At 33.1% G+C, this 20257-nt stretch overlaps 1 protein-coding gene across 1 annotated transcript in view; it reads left to right on the top strand.

Annotated features, from left to right (window-relative positions):
* Window positions 1-20257, top strand: part of Neto (Neuropilin and tolloid-like) — a 60626-nt gene that overhangs the window by 32860 nt on the left and 7509 nt on the right. The window contains exons 4-7 of the mRNA XM_018462884.1: window positions 1088-1348; window positions 4271-4428; window positions 5678-5924; window positions 7891-8006. Of these exons, the coding sequence (XP_018318386.1) occupies window positions 1088-1348; window positions 4271-4428; window positions 5678-5924; window positions 7891-8006 (782 nt within the window). The remainder of the gene's footprint in view (window positions 1-1087; window positions 1349-4270; window positions 4429-5677; window positions 5925-7890; window positions 8007-20257) is intronic.

Here is a 20257-nt window from a genome sequence, read left to right as displayed (position 1 = left end):
AAATAAAGATACTTCATTTACTTATTGTTTTGAAGAAATGCAATTAAAAAGTGTAATTAAATTCGAAAAAGTGATAGCAAAAGAAAATTACAAAAGTGTCAATCTTCTTCTATATCGAAAAAGCAATTTGAACATGTGAAAACTACATCGAATGTGTGTACAACATATTTGCAATGAGCTATATGCTTGCATGAGATACATTTTGTTATTTTGTATCAGGCGTACATTTTTCAAACGCACACAACATAGATCGTTACTAATAGCTACGTTTACACCGTGCATTTAGGCCATGGTCTATACAATAGATGTCCTTGTTTATCCTGTATATTAAATAAAGACATCTATCGTATAGGTCGCGGACTAAACGCACGGTGTAAACGTAGCCGTTATCGGAGTCCAACCAGACTAAGATGGTAGATTCGGACCATTTTACTATAATGAAGAAAAAGAGATGCATTTGCAATAAAAAGAGAAAGGTATCTTTATGCCAACTTTGCCCCGAGCGTTCATTTTCACTTTCGTAACTCAGAACATATAAAAAATCCACGAATATGCGAAAGTCGACAATGGATTTGTGTTTAACACATATATTTAACTTAGAATTACGTATATAATAATCTGAATAACTGTAAATAAAAGTATCAAAATATGTGCAAAAAAAATTTTCTTTGCGTCAGAAAAATTACTTTCAAATGTATAAAGTACATTTATCGCTTTAAAAAATGCAATATTGCTAACTTAACCAAAGTCCATTGCCAACATAGCTCCATAAAGTCACGTCCTCACTATCAATGGCTAATTTATACAATTTACTTTTCATGACTTAAGGCCGAGTGCCGACTTTGCCCGGGTCTCCCCTGTTTATAAAATGACAAGTACTTAAGTAAATGTAAAAGAAGCGTTTTACTAAACAATGCTGTGCCAATGAATATATAAAGTTTACATTTGTTAGTCTGATGTTTAGACATCTCTCTATCACACTCTATCATTTCATGAGGCAAGTTTGTTTCTTTCCCCCTTTTCTTTTCGCGCGCCTCTTTACAGTATATTCACTATAACAGCGCATCTCTGGCTTCTCTTGTTTCAGCTGACAAAGGTATGCTACTAAAGCTCGACTTTCGAGACGAGTTCAAGCTCGAAGACAGCCCGGATTGCCGTTTCGATTTCCTCGAGGTACGTGACGGTCAGTACGGTTACTCTAATCCCCTCGGCAACTTCTGCGGCACGAATTTTCCTCCCGAGATCACGTCGAAGACGCGATACCTCTGGCTGCGATTCCACAGCGATGAGAATATCGAAGGCAAGGGATTTAAAGCTGTGTGGAGCACAATACCAAGACCGACCTATCGTAAGTCTCAGTCACAAAATCTTCGGATATTTCTTGATAAATGTTCTAATCTCTCTCTTTCTAAACTAATTTTGATTAAAATGTAATTGTTAAATACAAATTATTAATTTCTAAATCTTCGAATAAAGCAGGAACAAGCAAATAAATAGAGATCTTCTCTATTTGTAAAAGTCTGGACATGAGAAAGCCACTTTTGATTGGTCAGCTATATTTTAACAATTCCTGGGGGAGAGAGAGAGAGAGAGAGAGAGACAAATAGATAAGAAAAAGATAGAACAGAATGAAAAAGAGAAAGAAATAGTAAATGTGTCTTTCTCTCTTACATGGTTTTGTTAAAACTACTACCCTGCATATATACGTATAAAACTAAGGCTCATATCCAGACTGTTATTAGAGGATCTCTACAAATAAATAATAAAGTATCGCGGGGTTATTAGGAAAAAATATTATTTCAATAAATGTACAATTTATTTTACCTTTATTTATAATATTTATAAAAGGCTAACAAATATTTTCCAAGAAAAATTGATTATTTACACAATTTTCTTAAGTCACAAATTTTATTGATACCTTCCTTTCTTCGGCATGCGGCAGAAATTTATCTTGGGTTCCCTCTAATACTGATACACCTCTAGCCAAATCTCCTCGAATGTAAGATATATCCTTTCGCGTAATCATGGATTAATAAGTTAAACCGATCGATAATGAACACGAGATCGCATCCTCGCTTTTCCGTTTCTCATACTTATTTACATGATTCTCTCGTCTTTAACAACATAGAACTTGTTGCTGAAATAATTGATGCGACGCAATGATAATTGAATTTGTCGTGAGCTATTTATTCCAATGATTCATAATATCTTAATCGACACGGTACGAAAGCATAGTTGATTCCCTTCATCGTAAAAACTATATATTATTCATAATAAACGTAAAAGTGAAAGTCTAGAAATAACGAGAAAAAAAGATTTTTAGACAAAAGTTGAAGTTAATATATATTTTTAATAACAGATACAGAGAATGAAAAAGTACGACATAAAAAAATATTATTTTAATATTAATGGTATGTGTATGTATTAGTATTACAGTTATAACTATTCTTAATTAAGTTCTTAATTAAATGGAACTATTCTTAATTGAAATTATACTGAACAGGTGTAATTTCTCTCTATAATATAACAAGACGTGCTAAACGCTCAAAGAAAATAGAGATAACGTGATGAGCATGTGATCAGTAATTCTGGATCATATATTCCAATACGCGAATAATCGAGAATCTTCGTCGGATATCACTGTTCAGAAAATTACGAAACACGAGAGAAATAGATGGTTCACGATAGCAAGCGCCATGCAACCGCAACCGAGGTCAAAATTAATTCATAGTTAATAGGAGAACGAAGGTACTGTGAATATCCAAAGTACGACCACTGGCTTCTGGCTTTAACCGTGCGATCTTTGACTGATGTATAAAGTGAACAGTAGAGACGGATGCGAGATCAAACATTGAAAATTTTATCTTGCTGTGTAGTTGATTAACTTATTCATTGAAGTTTCAATATTGGAACATCTGGGTACCGTGGATGCTGTTTGTTTAATATTATTAGGGTGTGTTCTTATTAATATACATTTTTAATTAAATTTTTAATTAAAAGGAAAATTGTTGAAATATTTCAACTACATAAAAAACTGAAACACTTTATTTTTCATGTTTTATGAACATCTAGATGTTAATAATTATTTAAAAAAGGAAAAAGGGACAAATGATTTAAACATAAAAATGTCTTTTTTAATAATTATATTGTGGAACACAAAATTTGATCTTTTTTTGCTACATAAGTGCGAATAGTCATTGTCGATGTTTTTTATCTGCTGAATATGAATTTGTTGGTAAAAGTTGACTATCATGTCACACTTTTGAGAAAAATGGCGTTGAAGAGGCAAAAAATGACGATTTTAAAGATTTTTAAGACGTTATAAAATTGTTGGATTGCAAAGTGGTGTTCTTATTGTTGTTTTCTAATAATAACAATTATAAAATATTTTCTAATAATCGTTACATTGTGCAATACTTTTTTTGCGCTAATTTATCTAGAAAAAAATGACATATCAACAATATCTCTTCCATATTTTTATATCCTTTAATATTTGATTATTTTAAAATACTTTATTCGATAGATTTTAGTCCTTAATTTTTATTTTTATAATATTATATAAATGATTTTTTTCTCCACACTTATTTATTTATAAATAGTTATTTATATTTCATATTATCATAAGATAATTATTTTTTTGCAAAATCTCCTAATTGTTAGTTTTTTATAGATTTAATTTTATATTGCTACAATTTTTCAATGCAAAGATATAATCAGTGTCTAATCGTGATCAGAATAGTACGATTGTCATACCATAACTATCCTATCTGCTAGTTGAGCATGTGCGCCGTATATATCACTTATGAATCCGCGCTAGCGAAAGCATATTATGCGTGTAAAATAGTATTAATTTTCATTTATCATTTATAAATAGGAACCTATTTAAGTACTTCAATTCGACGTATAAATTAACCCAGAGAAATAAAACAAATAGATCTCTTATGCTATTTTTTACCTTGTATATGAATGTATCGTTTTTTGTATAATCCATATAGATAAAATATTATAAAGTGCTAAAATATAGAATATTATGAAAGTCATCTAGTAACAAGATAAATTTCGTTACATATCGTCATCTCACGAAACGCAATAAACTTTGAGAAATGTTGAATCTACTTATTAAACTAGTGATATTAAATGAATTTTTTTTATTGTTGAGGTTGAATGTTATAGTATAGTAAAATGAATAGACAAATACAAGTTTCAAATACACGAGTATTGATGTGTGAGCCTAGGGAAAGTATAGAACTGTAATAGGTATGATTCACAGCGGGCATACCACCGGAACAAGAACCGTGCATATTTAACGTGACGGGTATGCAGGTGATAATTCACAGCGACCTCGTCAAAGACAGGAAGGCTCAGGCCGAGAAAGAGGGATACCCATTGGATTGCATGTGGATCATTCAAGTGAAAGAGGGATGGAAGGTAAGAACATTTCTTCTTCTATATTATATGTCGCTGAATTACTGAGATAAATGATATCATTGTTAAAAATTTAATATAAGTTAGGGCATATAAAACGTTTCTTCTAATATTTCCCTATCGTCATATAACGTTACGACCTTTATTTGATTCAAGTGCATTTTACTACAGCATTTAATCGATACAAATGTTTGTTATTGGTCTGTATCATGATTTCAAATGTTTCGCTCAAAGTAACACGTTTCAGAATGATTTACAATAGGTCTTTGCTGTCGTAGCACGAAAATAACAGAGTGGTTTTATGCAAATACTTTGTCTGCGATACATCCGTTACAAAATTTACATAGTGGCTGATAACGGCATCTGCTTCAACATAGAAGAATCTTTTAGTTTTCGAAACTTTATTATTAAAATTGTTAATGAAGCTAATATATCTTCCTAACTATGTATAAAATTATCCATTTTTTTTTTCAAAATGCGCGACAAAACCCGAGGTGACGAAGAGCTACGTTCTCACGTGTATTTCTTATAAGCCACGATATTTTCAAAAAGTTTCAGTAATGGCGCAATGGAGTTTACTGCAGTATTATTACGTTCAAGAAATTCTATACACGTAGTTACTTCTCGCATTTTCATGACTTTGATGCGTCTTCTTTTTGTTGTTTATTGATTTTGTCTCGTGCACGCAATTTCACAATTTTAATGTAGACAACGAATTCTACGCGATCGCAAAGTAGGATATCATTTAACCTCTAGAACTGGCTCCAAAATCTGTAACACAGTTAATAGTTCTATAAAACCTATTTAATTTATGTTATTTAATTAGAAGATATTAATTAATTTCAAGAAACCAAAATGACATTTAAAAACAATTATGAATAGGGTAAACTCGGATAAAATGGCCATAGGCTTTTAGAATGACTACAAAAATGCTCTATTTAGCAATTATTGAAAAAATTACAGCCTATCGCCATTTTTTCCGCGTATGGCCATAATACCTTAGTTTACCCTACTAAGTATATTTTAATAAAAATAATCAAAATTTTCAGATATAACATTAAAAAACTTGAATTATTTAACATTTTTGCCACAAGAGATTTATAATTGAGTGAGTCCAATAAACCCGTCAGTTGCGAAGGATTAATTGCGTCACGAGAATTTTTCAAAAATTTTTCGATCTCGATTGTCCAAGAGCAGCGAGCCGATGCATTGTGCATGCATTTAGGAAAATGAAAACACGTGAAATTTTCAGATCCAGTTGGTTCTAGACAATTTCAGCCTGCAACATCCAAACGAGTGCGAGGCCAACTTTGTAGAAATATTCGCAGAAAAAACGGACCTATCCTCAAGAGCGAAACAATTCTGCGGCAGTATTGCAGACACCATTGTCGTTTCAAAGAATATCGCCCATTTGAGGTTCTATGCAGAGCCGAAAGCTCTCAACAGCACCTTCGAGGCGGTGGTAACCGCCGTCAGAGATAAGGAGAGCGGTGAGAAATGTGAGTTTATGCTAATTATAATAATAAATATGCGTATTTAAGTCAAATACTTTTTTTTGGAATGCTGTACTTCAAACAAGAGTGTAAATAGATTTACCATTAAAGATCAATGTTAACATCGTCATAACGTGCACAAATGGAGGTTATTCAAAATGTATTATAATAAAGTATACGGTTAAAACGCGAAATTATGACGCTAGTATATTTTAATAAGAATAATCAAAATTTTCAGATATAACATTAAAAATCGATTAATACCCCTATATATCTAATATGTTTACTGTGCATTTTTATATTTATTGCAAACAGTGTTATTCGATAGATTATCTTAATGTAAGTACATTTTACATGCACACATCATTTAATGTAGAATAATATAATACAATTTTGCAAAAAAAGATTTGTGAGTCACAGGTAAAATTTAAACTTCAAATAATAACGTAACAAAATAAACATATCATCTATCAGTAATACGAATACATTAGGTTTAATGAAGGTTTGTAAAGTATGAATTTACATTATGCCTTATAATTATTCATTATCAAAGGTAATATTCTCTAACTAATTACTAATTATCCGATTTCATAGAAAATCATTCGTATGCATAAATAATTTTATGATAATAAAATAAATTATCAACTAATTTCTGTTTCAATAGTTATTTACAAAAATAAAATTAATATTTCAGCATTTTTATATAAGAGGCATAAAAAATTATTTACAAAAATAAATTTATCAAACCAAAAATAATAAATATTGTTATTAATAAAAAATATACAATTCTTTTAGAAAAAATTCTAAAATTTCCAAATACTCTAGAAATTAAGGTCAGTGTTCTTGAAACATGTTTTATCATTCATTCGATATTTCTGACAGTTTTTAACAATGAGATAGTGTAACGTCAATTTGCTTTTGGCAGTTTAAACTACACAACTGAGCTACCGTTGCGGTTACGATAACAACGTGGAAATTTTCTACATGGCAAAAATATCTGCTACAATTTCACAAAATTTTTTTCCCATGTGTATGTGTCCAACTCATATACTATATGGATTTTTATTTTATTGTTTTCTGAATTGCACAATCAGCAATGCGGTTATTGCGCTAACTTCTGTTTCGAATTAACAAGCCGTTAATCTCCGCAAATGAAAATCGCTCAAAAATATTTTAAACATAGCTATGTTTTTTTTGTTATCAATAATAATTGACAGCTAACTATTTTTTAATCAATACAAATGAATTTTTGAATAGAGTTAAATAAACCATTAATCAATATGTTTACTACATTTTAATAAGATATTTTAATTTCAACTTACATCTTTAAAATAAATTCTCGCTTTTAAAATAAATGCTTTATGCGCCAATCGACAAATTTCTAAAAGGGTAAGCGGAATTGGATTATTAGAAGACAAAGGCTTACACATTTTTGCGTTTTAGCCTATAATTATATATATGCCTTATTCAATAAGCATCTTACGTTTAGCGAGGAATTAGGGATAATCGCTTAGGTAAAGGAATCAAATTTCAAATTAATAGCAGCGCACTTGTCTGAATGTTAAATGAGGTGGCCCGCAGAATCGCAGTTACGTGTGCGGAATTCACACGAGTTCTAGTATGGCATGAGAAGAATTTCCGGTTTTCTACACCTGCCGCCAACGCGGAACTAATATCTTGCTCGCGACTACGCTCCAACACATAGCAGTCCATGTATAAGACTTTAGGCACAATTTTCCTTTCCTATGCGAATTAAGAGTCGACTATCACGGTTATTTCACGGAAGTCTTGGTAGAAATATTTAACCTCGCTATAAATTTGCTAGAAATTTTACATATTTCACACATATTAACGTTATGTGTTATATGTATATGGTGGAAACTCTACGGTCATATTGTATATTCTACATATATACAGTCGACATTTCTTCACTCATTCTATAACATTCGCGATTTCTCTTTTTATTTTGCAGCATGCAGGGACGACGAGTACGATTGCGAGGACGCGACGTGCATCGCTGCAGAATTGGAATGCAACGAAAAGATTAACTGCCGCTTCAAGTGGGACGAAGAGGAAGAAAAGTGCAAAGTGAGTTTCAGCTTTGTCAAATTCAATAGATCTATTCCATGATCTAACGAAACGCTGTTCAATTCCCGGATTTCGACCATTTCCGGCACATCCACGAGTCGCATCCTCCCGTACATACTGTTTGTTTGTCTTTTACTCCTTTCCATAGATTTTCACCGCTTGCTCTACAGATTTTCATCTTCTCACAAACTGTAAACTGTGGAAGTTAAATCGCGTGAAACAGTGCAAGCTTGCAAAGTGTGAGATTAATTTAGACGGCGAGGTATAAGAGTAACTTATGATATTTCTGACATCTCAAATTAAGAGTTACAAAGTCCTGAAAATGATATTAATGTAAGCTACCAAAGACAAATTTCAAGCGAGAGAAGTCTGTGTTTTAAGTGTTAATATTATTACCGTTGAGGATATAAATGAAAATATAATTTCACAGTGTTGAGCTATTTACACCTCCAAATAATGTTATCACTTGCTACGATCCAGTAACATCTTTTGTTAGCTCGCTAAAACCATTCGCGTATATCCTTGTTTTGTACCAGGAAGGTGTACCCAATATTACAGCAAGAACGATACGTCGCGTCGTCTTAATTGCCCTCCGAGTTTGCACTTTACTTGCTCCTGATCTTCTAGGTTAATTAATTTATTCGAGGAAGTTTTATGGCCTTCTCTAGTTTAACTGGCTCGACGAACAAGGCATTTCAGAACTCGTAATCTTGGAGCAGCAATTTGCTTCTTCTAATTGTGAACAAAATCAGTTTTATAGGCCGTTTTTGTCTTTTCACATGAATCTATTCTCTTTGCTTTCTAAGCGATTTTTTAATTTTATCATTATTATTTATTAAATGCTGTTGACATTTAATTTCCATTTTAACATTAATTATTATTTGTTAGATAAAAAATCATAAAGATATCTGATTTAAGAAATAATATTATTATATTGTTATTAACATAATCAAGAATGGCAAATAACGCGTTACGCCGTTACCGTTATTTTTTTATAATAACGATTTGGTAATAACGTTATAATTTTTCATGACAGTAGCGATAACATTATATAACGAGTTATTTTCAAAAGTGATTGTTTTAACCCTGATGTTATCGTTACCAACACAAGAAATTATAATGTCATTACCAAATCGTTATTATAAAAAAATAACGATAACAATTAATGCCTTACTTAATTGTCATCCCTGAACATAATAAAAAAAATATGAGATTCGTAAATTTATAGAGCAAAATAGGAGAATTGCAATAAAAAAAATAATAATGGAGATGTTACGAAATAAGATTAATAAATTAATTCAGTTTCTAAGAAAATGAAAAAATAACAAAAATGTTTAGACTCTACTTAGTCTTCAGTCAAATGTTATTAACAAGTTCGATTATAATTACATTAATACAGCATTTCTGAAATTGCCATTTTGATTCCTATTTGATGAAGAAATAAATTTTAAAAAACCATAACCTAATTCTCGATAGTCTATATGAAGAGATTGTTGAAGGAATGATTACCTTCATGGTGCAAATGGCAGTCTCTTTAGAACACGGTGAGCAGTTCGTGATCTAACGATAAACGTTAAGAGTACTTCGTCTCGAGAACTTTGTAGTCTTTTAGCTGGGATTATCTACGGCTTTCGGAAAGTTCATTTCGTAACGCCTAACTTCGGTTTCAGGATATGAAACCTACTTGTGACGCATTGATGGAACGTAATCATTTACGATCTTTTATACACTTCGTACCTCCTTTTTAATTCACAGTAGAAAAAGCTGTAAAAATCGCGTTCGTCAGTCATGATATATTGGTTTAGCGATAACTTCAAAGTAGTTTTATTTGGCACTATTAAATAAAATTGAGTTTTTAAGAGAAACATTAACCTTTTGTGGATCGGCGACCCCATTTGGAGTCATCCCTTTTCATTTTATAAACTGCTTGCTCGACTTTTATGAAACTGAGTCTAGAGGGTAATTTGGTAATGCTTTATTCAAATTTGAGATCAAAGATAAAAAAATTCATAGTGGATCAATATGGTGAACGGAATTTTTTAAAAAATAATTTCATTATAAAACTCTGCAGTTGTAGGGAGTTTTTAATTGTGTGTGTGTGTGTGTGTGTGTGTGAAGTAATATTAAGTTTCCAATTTCGCTTTATTTGAAGCTTAGTGCTAAGTAAACAGTTAGTAAGTATTAATTTTCAAATTGACTCTCAAACTCTGATTATAAGTCTTGTAACACTAGATCGTTCATCATGGCGATTACTATCCTTTTGAAATTCGATATTTTCAGGCTACTCAGAGATATCAAGAATTTCCTAAAACCGAGTTTTACAATAATTATTTTAAATTTCAATTTTCGAATTTTAAGGACAGAATCGAATTCAGTGACTCCGAAAATCCTAAGAAAACAAAATCTTCCATAAATTTTTTGTTAGAAAACTCCGATCCTCAAAGGATTAATTGTCCTGTTAATTAAAGTTTAAATAACACATTAAGATGAAGCTCACATAAATTATATGAAGAAACTTTGCAATCATTATTTATCACCATTTATTCCATAATTACATCGTTTCTTTAAATTACAGTAACGAAGACGGATATATCGTCAAATTTACAATATAACGTTTAAATATTTATCGCCGATATAATAAAGATTTGTATTCAAAATTTGTGTATAATAATTTCGTGTGTAGACGTATGCGTTAAATAGTATCATGGAACAATCCGTTCTTTGAGATTTACAGTCTTTTAACCACAAATCCAGCATACGCGATCCCACGAGAGGTCGTCTTCTGTGACTTAATCGCTTTTCAACTCTGCAAAACGTCCCGTGTTTCCGTCTCCTCTGCTCTCGTTCCTGCCTGTAGCACCGGACTAATTAATTTATTCGGATGAAGTTTTGCAACGGGCGCGAGCCACTTTAGTCCGGATTTCGCGTGAGTCCCGATCTCGAGGCAATTCCAAGGGCGCTCTCTCCCTCGGTGATATTCGGATGTGCGGCCCGACGGTTATACGGGGTGGGTGTTTCCGGTTCCGGGACGTACAATACTACGCGCTTTTGGCAGACTACCAGAACAGGGCAACGGAGAAACGACAGCACGATGCCACCGACGGGATATTAATCTAACGCCGAATAATGCTCTCCTGATATTGCCGCACGCGACTTCGTCGATATTATTCCATGTTTTTATCTCGATCGTTTCGGACTGAATGAAAAATTTGAATCGAACAGAGTATGGGAGTGACGTACAAATCGAACAAATCGTGGACGATGAACTTCAAAATAACAATTCTAGAAAAAGTTTTCTGTCGAGAAAAAAACGTAATTATTATATAATTATTAATTATTCTGTTGCTATATGTAATTTAGAAAGCAATTTGTTGTGCGTGTATCTAAATTATACTATATAAATATTACACACACACACACACACACACACACACACACACACACACACACACACACGTTTTCGGTTCGAATTCAACAGAAACGAGCTTAAAATGGCATTAAACGATAGGATTTCGTTTGCACATTCCGAAACAAGTCGATTTTTCGTTTGCACACCTTTAGTTAAGAAGTTATTACAACTTCTCGTACGAAATTAGCCCCCCCCCCAACACTCATTTATTGATAACTGTTTAACTAAAAGTGTGCAAACGAAAAATCGACTTGTTTCGGAATGTGCAAACGAAATCCTATGGATTGATGTCATTTTAAGCTCGTTTCTGTTGAATTAGAACCGAACACGTACTTTTTGTTGTGTGAAATTAGCCCCCCCAAAATTCATTTGTTAATAACTTCTTAACTAAACATGTGCAAACGAAAAATCTATTTGTTTCGGACTGTGTGTGTGCAAACGAAATCCTATTGATTGATGTCATTTTGAGCTCGATTCTCTTGAATTCGAACCGAAAACATACTTTTTGTTATGTGTGAAACTTTAATTGTTAATAACTCTTTTTAAAAGTGTGCAAACAAAAAATCGACTTGTTCCAGAATGTGCAAACGAAAATCTTTCGATTAAGACCTTTTTGATCCAATTTGCTCGAAGTTGGGGGGCTAGTGTGAAGTTGGCCCCCCCAAATTTGTTTTTTGAATAACTTTTAAACCGAAAGTGTGCAAACGAAAATTCGAAATGTGCATATATGTGCAAACGATGAGCAATCGAATGAGCTATAGAAACTTTATTCTTTTTAATGTTGGGGACTAACTTCACGACGGTTATAACTAAATGGCCAACGACTATTAATATCTTCTGCTGTGACTACGAACAATACGCGCTTTGCCGCTCTGTTAATTTAAAATAAACGTTCTCATTCACTTGTCAGTCGCAATATAGTGTCGAATTTATGGAGAGGTCTGTTTACTCCGCGTTAACACGTACGTTCGAATGTGTCACTCCACCTAATAAATTGATGACAAACAACATATCGAATTAATTTGCTAATGATTAATTATTATTGAATCACTATCATATGCAGTAAAAATCTTGAATTATTATTGAAGCGCTATCATATACAGTAAAAATCTTGAATTTTTCGTTAAGCTTAATAGAGTGGTTGTTATAAGGATATTAGGATATTTATACTTTACTTTTTAAAACTTGTTTGCTCTACAATATTATACAGCTATTGCTTTTGAACAATATAGCTATTGCTTTATTTCTTTAAATTGCAAGAAATTAGTAGTTTCTATATAAACCGATTACAGAACATAAATATATTCTTAAATAAATTGAAGTTTTAGTCTTTAAATCATGCGCGAAAATTTAAATATATTATTGTTACTCGTTTTTATTTTATGTATTCATTTAATGTTTGTAAGAGGTTTAATTAAAACTTAAAATGTGTGCTTGATTTTAATCTAGACATAGAAACGTAATTGGTCCGAATCTCTAATGCAAAGTAATTATAATTGTATTATCGCTGGCTCGTTTAATTTTTTGTCAAGCAGTATAAAATGGAATTTTCGTAGAAAAGTATTTGGAATCATAATATTCTATCTTTGCACTTCTAATATTGCATTTGCTTTCACATCGCCGATAAATGAGCGCGTCTTCGTGAAAATGCTTGAAAAAGATCAACGCCCGTAAAACGGACCGGAATTAAATCTCATTTCTTCGTGCTGATTCCGATTCTTTCACTAACGGACGCAACTACGTTCCAGGATTGCTTTAATGCCGACATCAAAAACAGGTACTTTGAAATTCTTCGTGCCAAGCGTTTCGTACATTTCATATCGTCACCAATTGCTTTCTCAAAAGTGGAAATTTTAAGTTATATACCAAACGCATACTTTTTGGATTCATTTATCAGTGTATTAGTAAGTTTGTATTGATTTAACACAAAATAGAAGCGTTATCTGTATAATTACATGAATGAATAATTTAATCGTTTACGCCTCGCGTTGTTATTTGTAACTTGCGTTCGTGTTACAAAAAAATAATTCAGCAGTTAGCAGTACTCAAATGACAAAAAGAACACTCTTATCAGTCTAAAGATTTTGCTCAATTCTAGTTACAAATAAGCTTTTCTTTAGAGAAAAGCCATTTCTCTTTCTAAGTAATTACATCGCGCTCTGCGAGAAGATACCTCGTACTATATACCAATGTAATTTCAAAGATATATGTATAGCTCGTAAATTATTCCGCAATTGAACGTAATGAATGCTATGCAATGAACGGCTTTAATTTCATTCACAATAATCATAATTGCGATATGTCTCTAAGCAACTAAGCAATACTACAACAATTGCGCAATGTAAAATTTTCTGGACTTAAAAAACTGTATGAGCAAAAACGAGATCACGAAATTAAAGTAGATTTTTGCATTCTTGCGTTACATGCTATCACATCGTAATTTAATTCAACCGTGCACAAAACGGCGATTTATTAAATTAAAGACTGTAATAGTCAAAAATGCCGTCCTGTCTGCATTCTCACACCCGAACCTTCTCCGACCACCGGTACTTTCATACAGCTAGTTACACATTTTTTTTTAATAATTGTAATCCTATCCACTAGCGGATATGTCTGCTGCAAAAGAGTAACAAAAAAGTGATTCATTGAAACAATGATTATTCCACGATATTTAAAATTTTTATATTATGTTTCACGTTGCGTGAAATATTTTTAATTTTACTTTTATTATTAAATCTTGTTTTTTACGTCCTGCAGAAAAGACATAATATTTATTGCATTTTGGGATTTTTTTTAGTTTTAGAATTCGCTTTCTGGTTAAATTTTTGAGATAGATAGGTTTACAATTTTATTTATTCTTTATAATTTATATCATGCTATGTACATGCAAGATGCATTATAATATTCGAAGAATATAATAGATAGCCAAGTTTGGGTAATAGATTAGTATTCAGTAAGCAAAATACTGTTCACAATCGTATTATAAAATGGTGTTGGACATTAAAATGTGTTCTAATGGAATTTTCACCTGTATTTACAAAGTTTCAAAATTTTTATTGTTAAAATATATTGTTTTTCTTCTATGTATATTTTTATTGTAATATTAAATTTTATTGTAATATTAAATTAAAACAACAAAAACTTGTATTTTGTTATCCTTCTATTAATTTTTTTAAACAAATTGTTAGTATGCTAATAGAATTTCTAGGATTGTATATATAATAGTGAACAGATAAATGCGTGATTTAAATATTTCATTATATTTCATCTCTAATCACAATAAATAAATAAAAACGAATAAATAAACCCATGCATAGTTCAAAAAATCGCATAATCCCGGATTTGTTCAAGGCATTAGTTCCGGCATCGTTTCCGATAAACTATTTGGAGGTATGCCGTTATTGACAGTAAACCAAAGACGGAATACAACTACGATAACGTTGTTGTCCGTACGAGAGAACTCGACCGCGAAATTGCTCGTACGGACGAAACGCGCGACAAAATCGCGACCTATACGCTCTCGTGGCACACGAGAAAGCCGCGGGTTCCATCCAATTTTACCGATGTGTAGCGAAAGGGATATTCATTCCCTTTATCACACAGCAACATCGTAATAGCTGAAAGTACGCATCGCGCTGGTAAGCAGCGTGAATTGTAAAAGAAAAACCGTGTGCTAGTAGGAAAAATGATATGGAAATTTAGAGAGGATGATCATATTTCAGAATCTCAGAACTAGTAGAATCAATGTCAGAGTACTGCCTGGAAACAGTAGGAAGATATCATGTGTTCAGACATATTATATGAACCTTCGTTATAAAGGAACTAATGCAATATTCTTATACATGATTATAACGTTAGACAATATTAACCCTCCAGAGTTAACATTAAAATGTGTAATACAATTACTAATTGAATGTGTAAGATCCATTAACTTGTGTTAATTAAAAGACACTAATAAATTTAAACCAAATTGACATAACTCATAAAACGAATGAATATTAATTTTATTCTAAATTATAACTCAAATTTGCAAATGTAACATGAAGAATTGAATGGGTCCAATAGACCCACCGACAGCTTCGAACGTTAATATGAAATTACAATTAAAACAAAATATTTATCACCGATTTATTTATACTCTGAGAAAAATGTTTTTTTTTATTAACAAGACATATACGAAAATGTATTCTGATTATATCAAACAGAATTTCCGATTAGAAGTTCGATATTATATAGCTAAAATATTTGATTGACTTAACTATAAGTATTTATAATAATTCATACCTTTCAGCTTGAATTTATCAAGTTTTCAATTTATGCAATCAGATTTTTTTTCTTACCGCATTTAGCATTGTATATGAAAAAGAGAAAATGCAAAGAGTAAATAGATGTTAGTATAATAAATTCTATTATAATCATTACGTAATTTTTATTTATTAAGAAGAAGTACAAAGTGAGCTTAATAGAATGTTATAATTCCCGTGCGCGCGAATCAATCTCTCAAGCGTTCGCATTTGTTCTTTAGCGCTTTAATGTGTTAACAACAGAGAAACTGAAGGAAATATTCTCTAATGAGTAGTCTCTTTAGCGAGCTTGTTTATCGAACGGGGGAAAGCAATGGGGGAATAAGCAGGAAGTGCATTGGAAAGGCAACAAGATGCTCATGCGTACACAGGTTTCTTCCCTTTTGTTAATGAAAGGTTTTCAAATCTTTTCTTGGTAATCCCGGTAGCGACTAATTATTTCCGTCTTACAGAAACTTTCCGGGGGGGTTATTATTTGTTTTTTTCTTTTCTGTTTGTTTTCGACAGCAGCTCCGTGTGCGCGGAGCATTTAACAGGTTTACACAGCTTGATGGAAAATATTTCTAATATCATTAGAAAGAAGCCATGTAAAGGTGAGACATAAATTCAAAATAAAATCACGTAAAATGGTTCGTTGTTTCGCAGTAAGGCGATTTTTAAAGTTTTCACTGGTCAAAACCAAGGTGGATCTCGATTAATCTATAGCTCTTCGATTTACAATCTTTCACATTCTTTTAATTGCAATCATTAAAGTACAGGAAGTTTTAAAAAAAATGCGTAAAAATTTAATACAAACGTTTTGCATCAAATGTATATATATGTATATACCCGAGTGGAAATGTATATGGGCGTTCCAATGTTCTATATTGGGCCTCGTGGGGAAGGTCATGGCACGCCAGTATCGGAAATTTAGCCGGGCGCTACTTAATATTTCATCTAGGCGCTAGACAAAATTATGCTGGGGTGCCAAGATAGGAAAACTAGCCGGGGGTTAGCTAGCGCTCGGCCAGTGAGGCAGGATCATAATAACCATGGTAGAAGTATAAGAGTATGCTATTGCGCATGGCCATGTCCACTGTCCAATCAAAATATATAGCAAGCATACGTCATCATTAAGCGCGAAATTCGAACGTGTGCTTTTAAGCATGCCTTTTAATCCAAAAAATTTTCCGACTCCTTTCAATCCAACTCATTTTTTGTCTTATGATGATAATTTCCGCATCCTTTAACCACACAACATATTTTGAATGTGAAATCACTCGACTTTGCACTACAGAATTTATTCGACATGTGCTGCACATGTGTTGGCGACATGGAGACCATATTACATTGACACGACCCGCTCCGGATATAGCCGAAGGCTGGCCGAATGTGACGTATGCTTGATACATGCGCAGTGATCTATCACTGATTGAACATACCCTTATACCTCTATCATGTGATAATAACCATTTTTTAATATAACTAATGTTATTCAATAATATGAAGTAAGAAGTAAGAATAAGAAATTGACCAATCACAGTCGATATATCGATGACAGTATTGTTCTCGACTGTGACTGATCAGTTTCTTACTCTTACTTCTTACTCCGTGAATGATAGGCGACACATTATGCGTTTAAAATTTATTTTAAATCTAGATTACCCTGTCCCTTGCTAAATAGACAGATTTAATATCTTGGGGCAACACACTGTCTCGTGATCAAAGCCTAGACAGTTTTCTCAAATTTCAGCGGCACCACCTCGCGAACCAGGACCTAGACAATTTTCCAATATTGGGCCTACAGCGCATCGCGAACCAGAGCCAAGAAAGTTTTCCAATATTGGGGCTTGCCGTTACCGCCTAGTATAGCCCCAGGCTAGCTTTCCAATATAGCGCCTACATTAACTCGTGGAAAACTAGATGAGGCCCATATAGCGCCAGGTCGTAATTTCCACCCGGGTATATAAAACTTTATTCCGAGCCGATTAAATGACATTATTTAAATACCTCCGGCTTTAAATCCGAATATTAATTTTATTCCTTCTTCTGTCTGACGTGAGGGAAGCATAAAAGAGACATTTACTCGCGATTGAAGTACAAGCCGATTGGAGTACGTCCGTGAATGGTTCCGATCCCGTAAAAATGCCTTTATTGGTTGACACGGGAATCGAAGTAGATAGAAGGACGTAAATTTTACTGAACGTGACCCTACATTTCCAGAAATTGCTTGTCACCCAGAAAGAAACGCGACTTTGCCAGACGGCGAAACAGAAGGGTCGCGCATCCGACGCGGGATTTGCGTTCAAATATAGGAACATCGTTCCTAGTTAGACTGTGTCTATATGGAGTGTGGCAAGTCGATATCACATAGAACTTCGAGGTTCCGATGTGGGGACACACGAGCGATGCGTGTGAATGCACAACAGTTGTTGACCTTAAACACTGTTCCGGCTGGACGGTGTGTAGCCGAGCTGCCATGAAATACCTTAATGAATAGCACGCTTCTACTAACTCAAATATAGTAGATGTAATTCACACACTAAAACCGTGTGTTATACAGGATAGTTCAGTATTCTGCCGAAGGTCCACTTTGTAGAATGAAACACGATGTTTTATCGTCATTTTCATGATTTTAATCGAACATCATAATTTCATAATTCTTCAACGATCCTTTAAGTATACTGATATCTGTTATCGATATTATCGGATATTTGTGTTTGACATTATAGAAATATTTTTATCATGTACACAAGGGTTTCATAAAAACTTTTGCTATTACAAATACGTAACAAGCTTTTCGTGAAAGCAGTCTATGTTAATTCATATGTTAATAATTCATAGCAACCATCCTGAGACCAGAGAATTTACAGAGTGAACGCTGGCATTTACAGGCATCGAATACGACGCCATAAATAGTGAAAATATTTAAAATAACTTCCGTACCTTCATCTTTCTGGTAACTCGTTCTATGTGCATGGAGCAACGCTGTTCGCGAACGACGTGACATGGTCAAGAATTTCTATTGCTGGAATAGTACAAATTTTTCTCCGTAAAAACATGCGAAAGTTTGCCGATAAACTAATATGTCACTTTACATAAATTTTCACATCAAGCGATACTAATATTCGCAACAAGAAATATGCAAGGAATATTTTAATAGAATGTGTTCTAATAGAGTGACAATGCGTCGCATAAGTAAAGTTTTAGTTACGTTAAGTTCCTTGAAAATCTGGCACACTGACATTTGTAAAAAGTGATATATCATGCTAGTGAATTTGCGACATTGGAAATCACGAGATAAAATGGAACATATTTCGAATTCGGTCAAACTCGAATTGCATCGATATAGCCAATCACCATAAATCCGGACAGTCGTTTTATGCACTTTGTATGATGGCCAATGTCGATCACGTAATGGAACAAAATGTAGGTAAAAAAAATAACATGTTTTCAGGAATGTTTTTCGTGAATCACGTTTAATTATAAATAATATACAAGTGACAGTTTTCGCGATCAACTGTCAGATTTTGTACTCGTATTTATCGTGAGATACAATTCTGTCTAAACAAATTGTATTTCTATTTCACCATTAAACTATTGCAACGGATATAATGAAGTAATGCAGTGAAAAAGTAGAATTTGAAAATGCCATTAAGCTGTTTGGTTTGTCCTATATTATTGAAAATTTTATTGACCTTGCCTTTTGACTTCTTTACAGTGGCTACTTTGAGTATGAGTTACGCATGAAGCGCATGATGTATCGTTTTATCCTTCTTTATTAATTCGTAAACAACAAAGACAAATGATGCATCATGCACATAAACACGAAACGTACCCATAGATTCATATTTTGCCTTGATAAAATTAAAATTTTTAGGTATCTATTACGGAAAACGAAATTTGAAAAAGTTAAATTATTTTTAAGAAATTTTGTAAATAATTAATAATCGGACGGACAGATGTGAACGCCGTGGACGGACAGCCATCAATTTAACATTGTGAAAAATAAAGTAGTTTGCTACTCTATTCTACTTAAGTGTACAAGAAAATTTTTTAAGGGGAAAATAATATCTGGCTATCCGACCGAATAGCAAAAAAAAGTACCGGATAATACCGAATGATATTTTTCGGATATCCGGTGTTTTCCTAATTACTTTAAAGGTTTTACAAATTTGTGAAGAGAAGCATTCTCAAATTCTTCGTTGATCATTTTAAAATATTCGCTCAAACCTGTCGCTAAAAGTAACACTTAATTTTCTTCGCGCCACTTATCGTACAATTTCTCGCTGGTGGTGTCGACGAAAGGTGTCACGCGCAATAGTGGGCTCTCCAAGAACGGCGGGTAGAGCGGTGCATTTACGAAAACGTGCAATGATTCCAAGCGTATGAGCATAATAATAAACCACTCTAACTCATGGAAGCAGAAGGAAGCATCCACTTGTGCAATCTCTCTTCCCGTGTTCCTTTCTTCGCCGCTTACTCATATGTCTGTATGCGGAACGGCATCACGGCTTTGCAGCTTAACTTTGAGAGAGAGAGAGAGAGAGAGGGGGGGG

The sequence above is a fragment of the Mycetomoellerius zeteki genome, unplaced genomic scaffold (assembly GCF_001594055.1).
Source record: "Mycetomoellerius zeteki isolate Tzet28-1 unplaced genomic scaffold, Tzet1.0 scaffold149, whole genome shotgun sequence".
Classification (NCBI taxonomy): Eukaryota; Metazoa; Arthropoda; class Insecta; order Hymenoptera; family Formicidae; genus Mycetomoellerius; species Mycetomoellerius zeteki.
The sequence above is the reverse complement of the archived record's forward strand: the minus strand, read 5'-3'. Positions and strand labels throughout refer to the sequence as shown.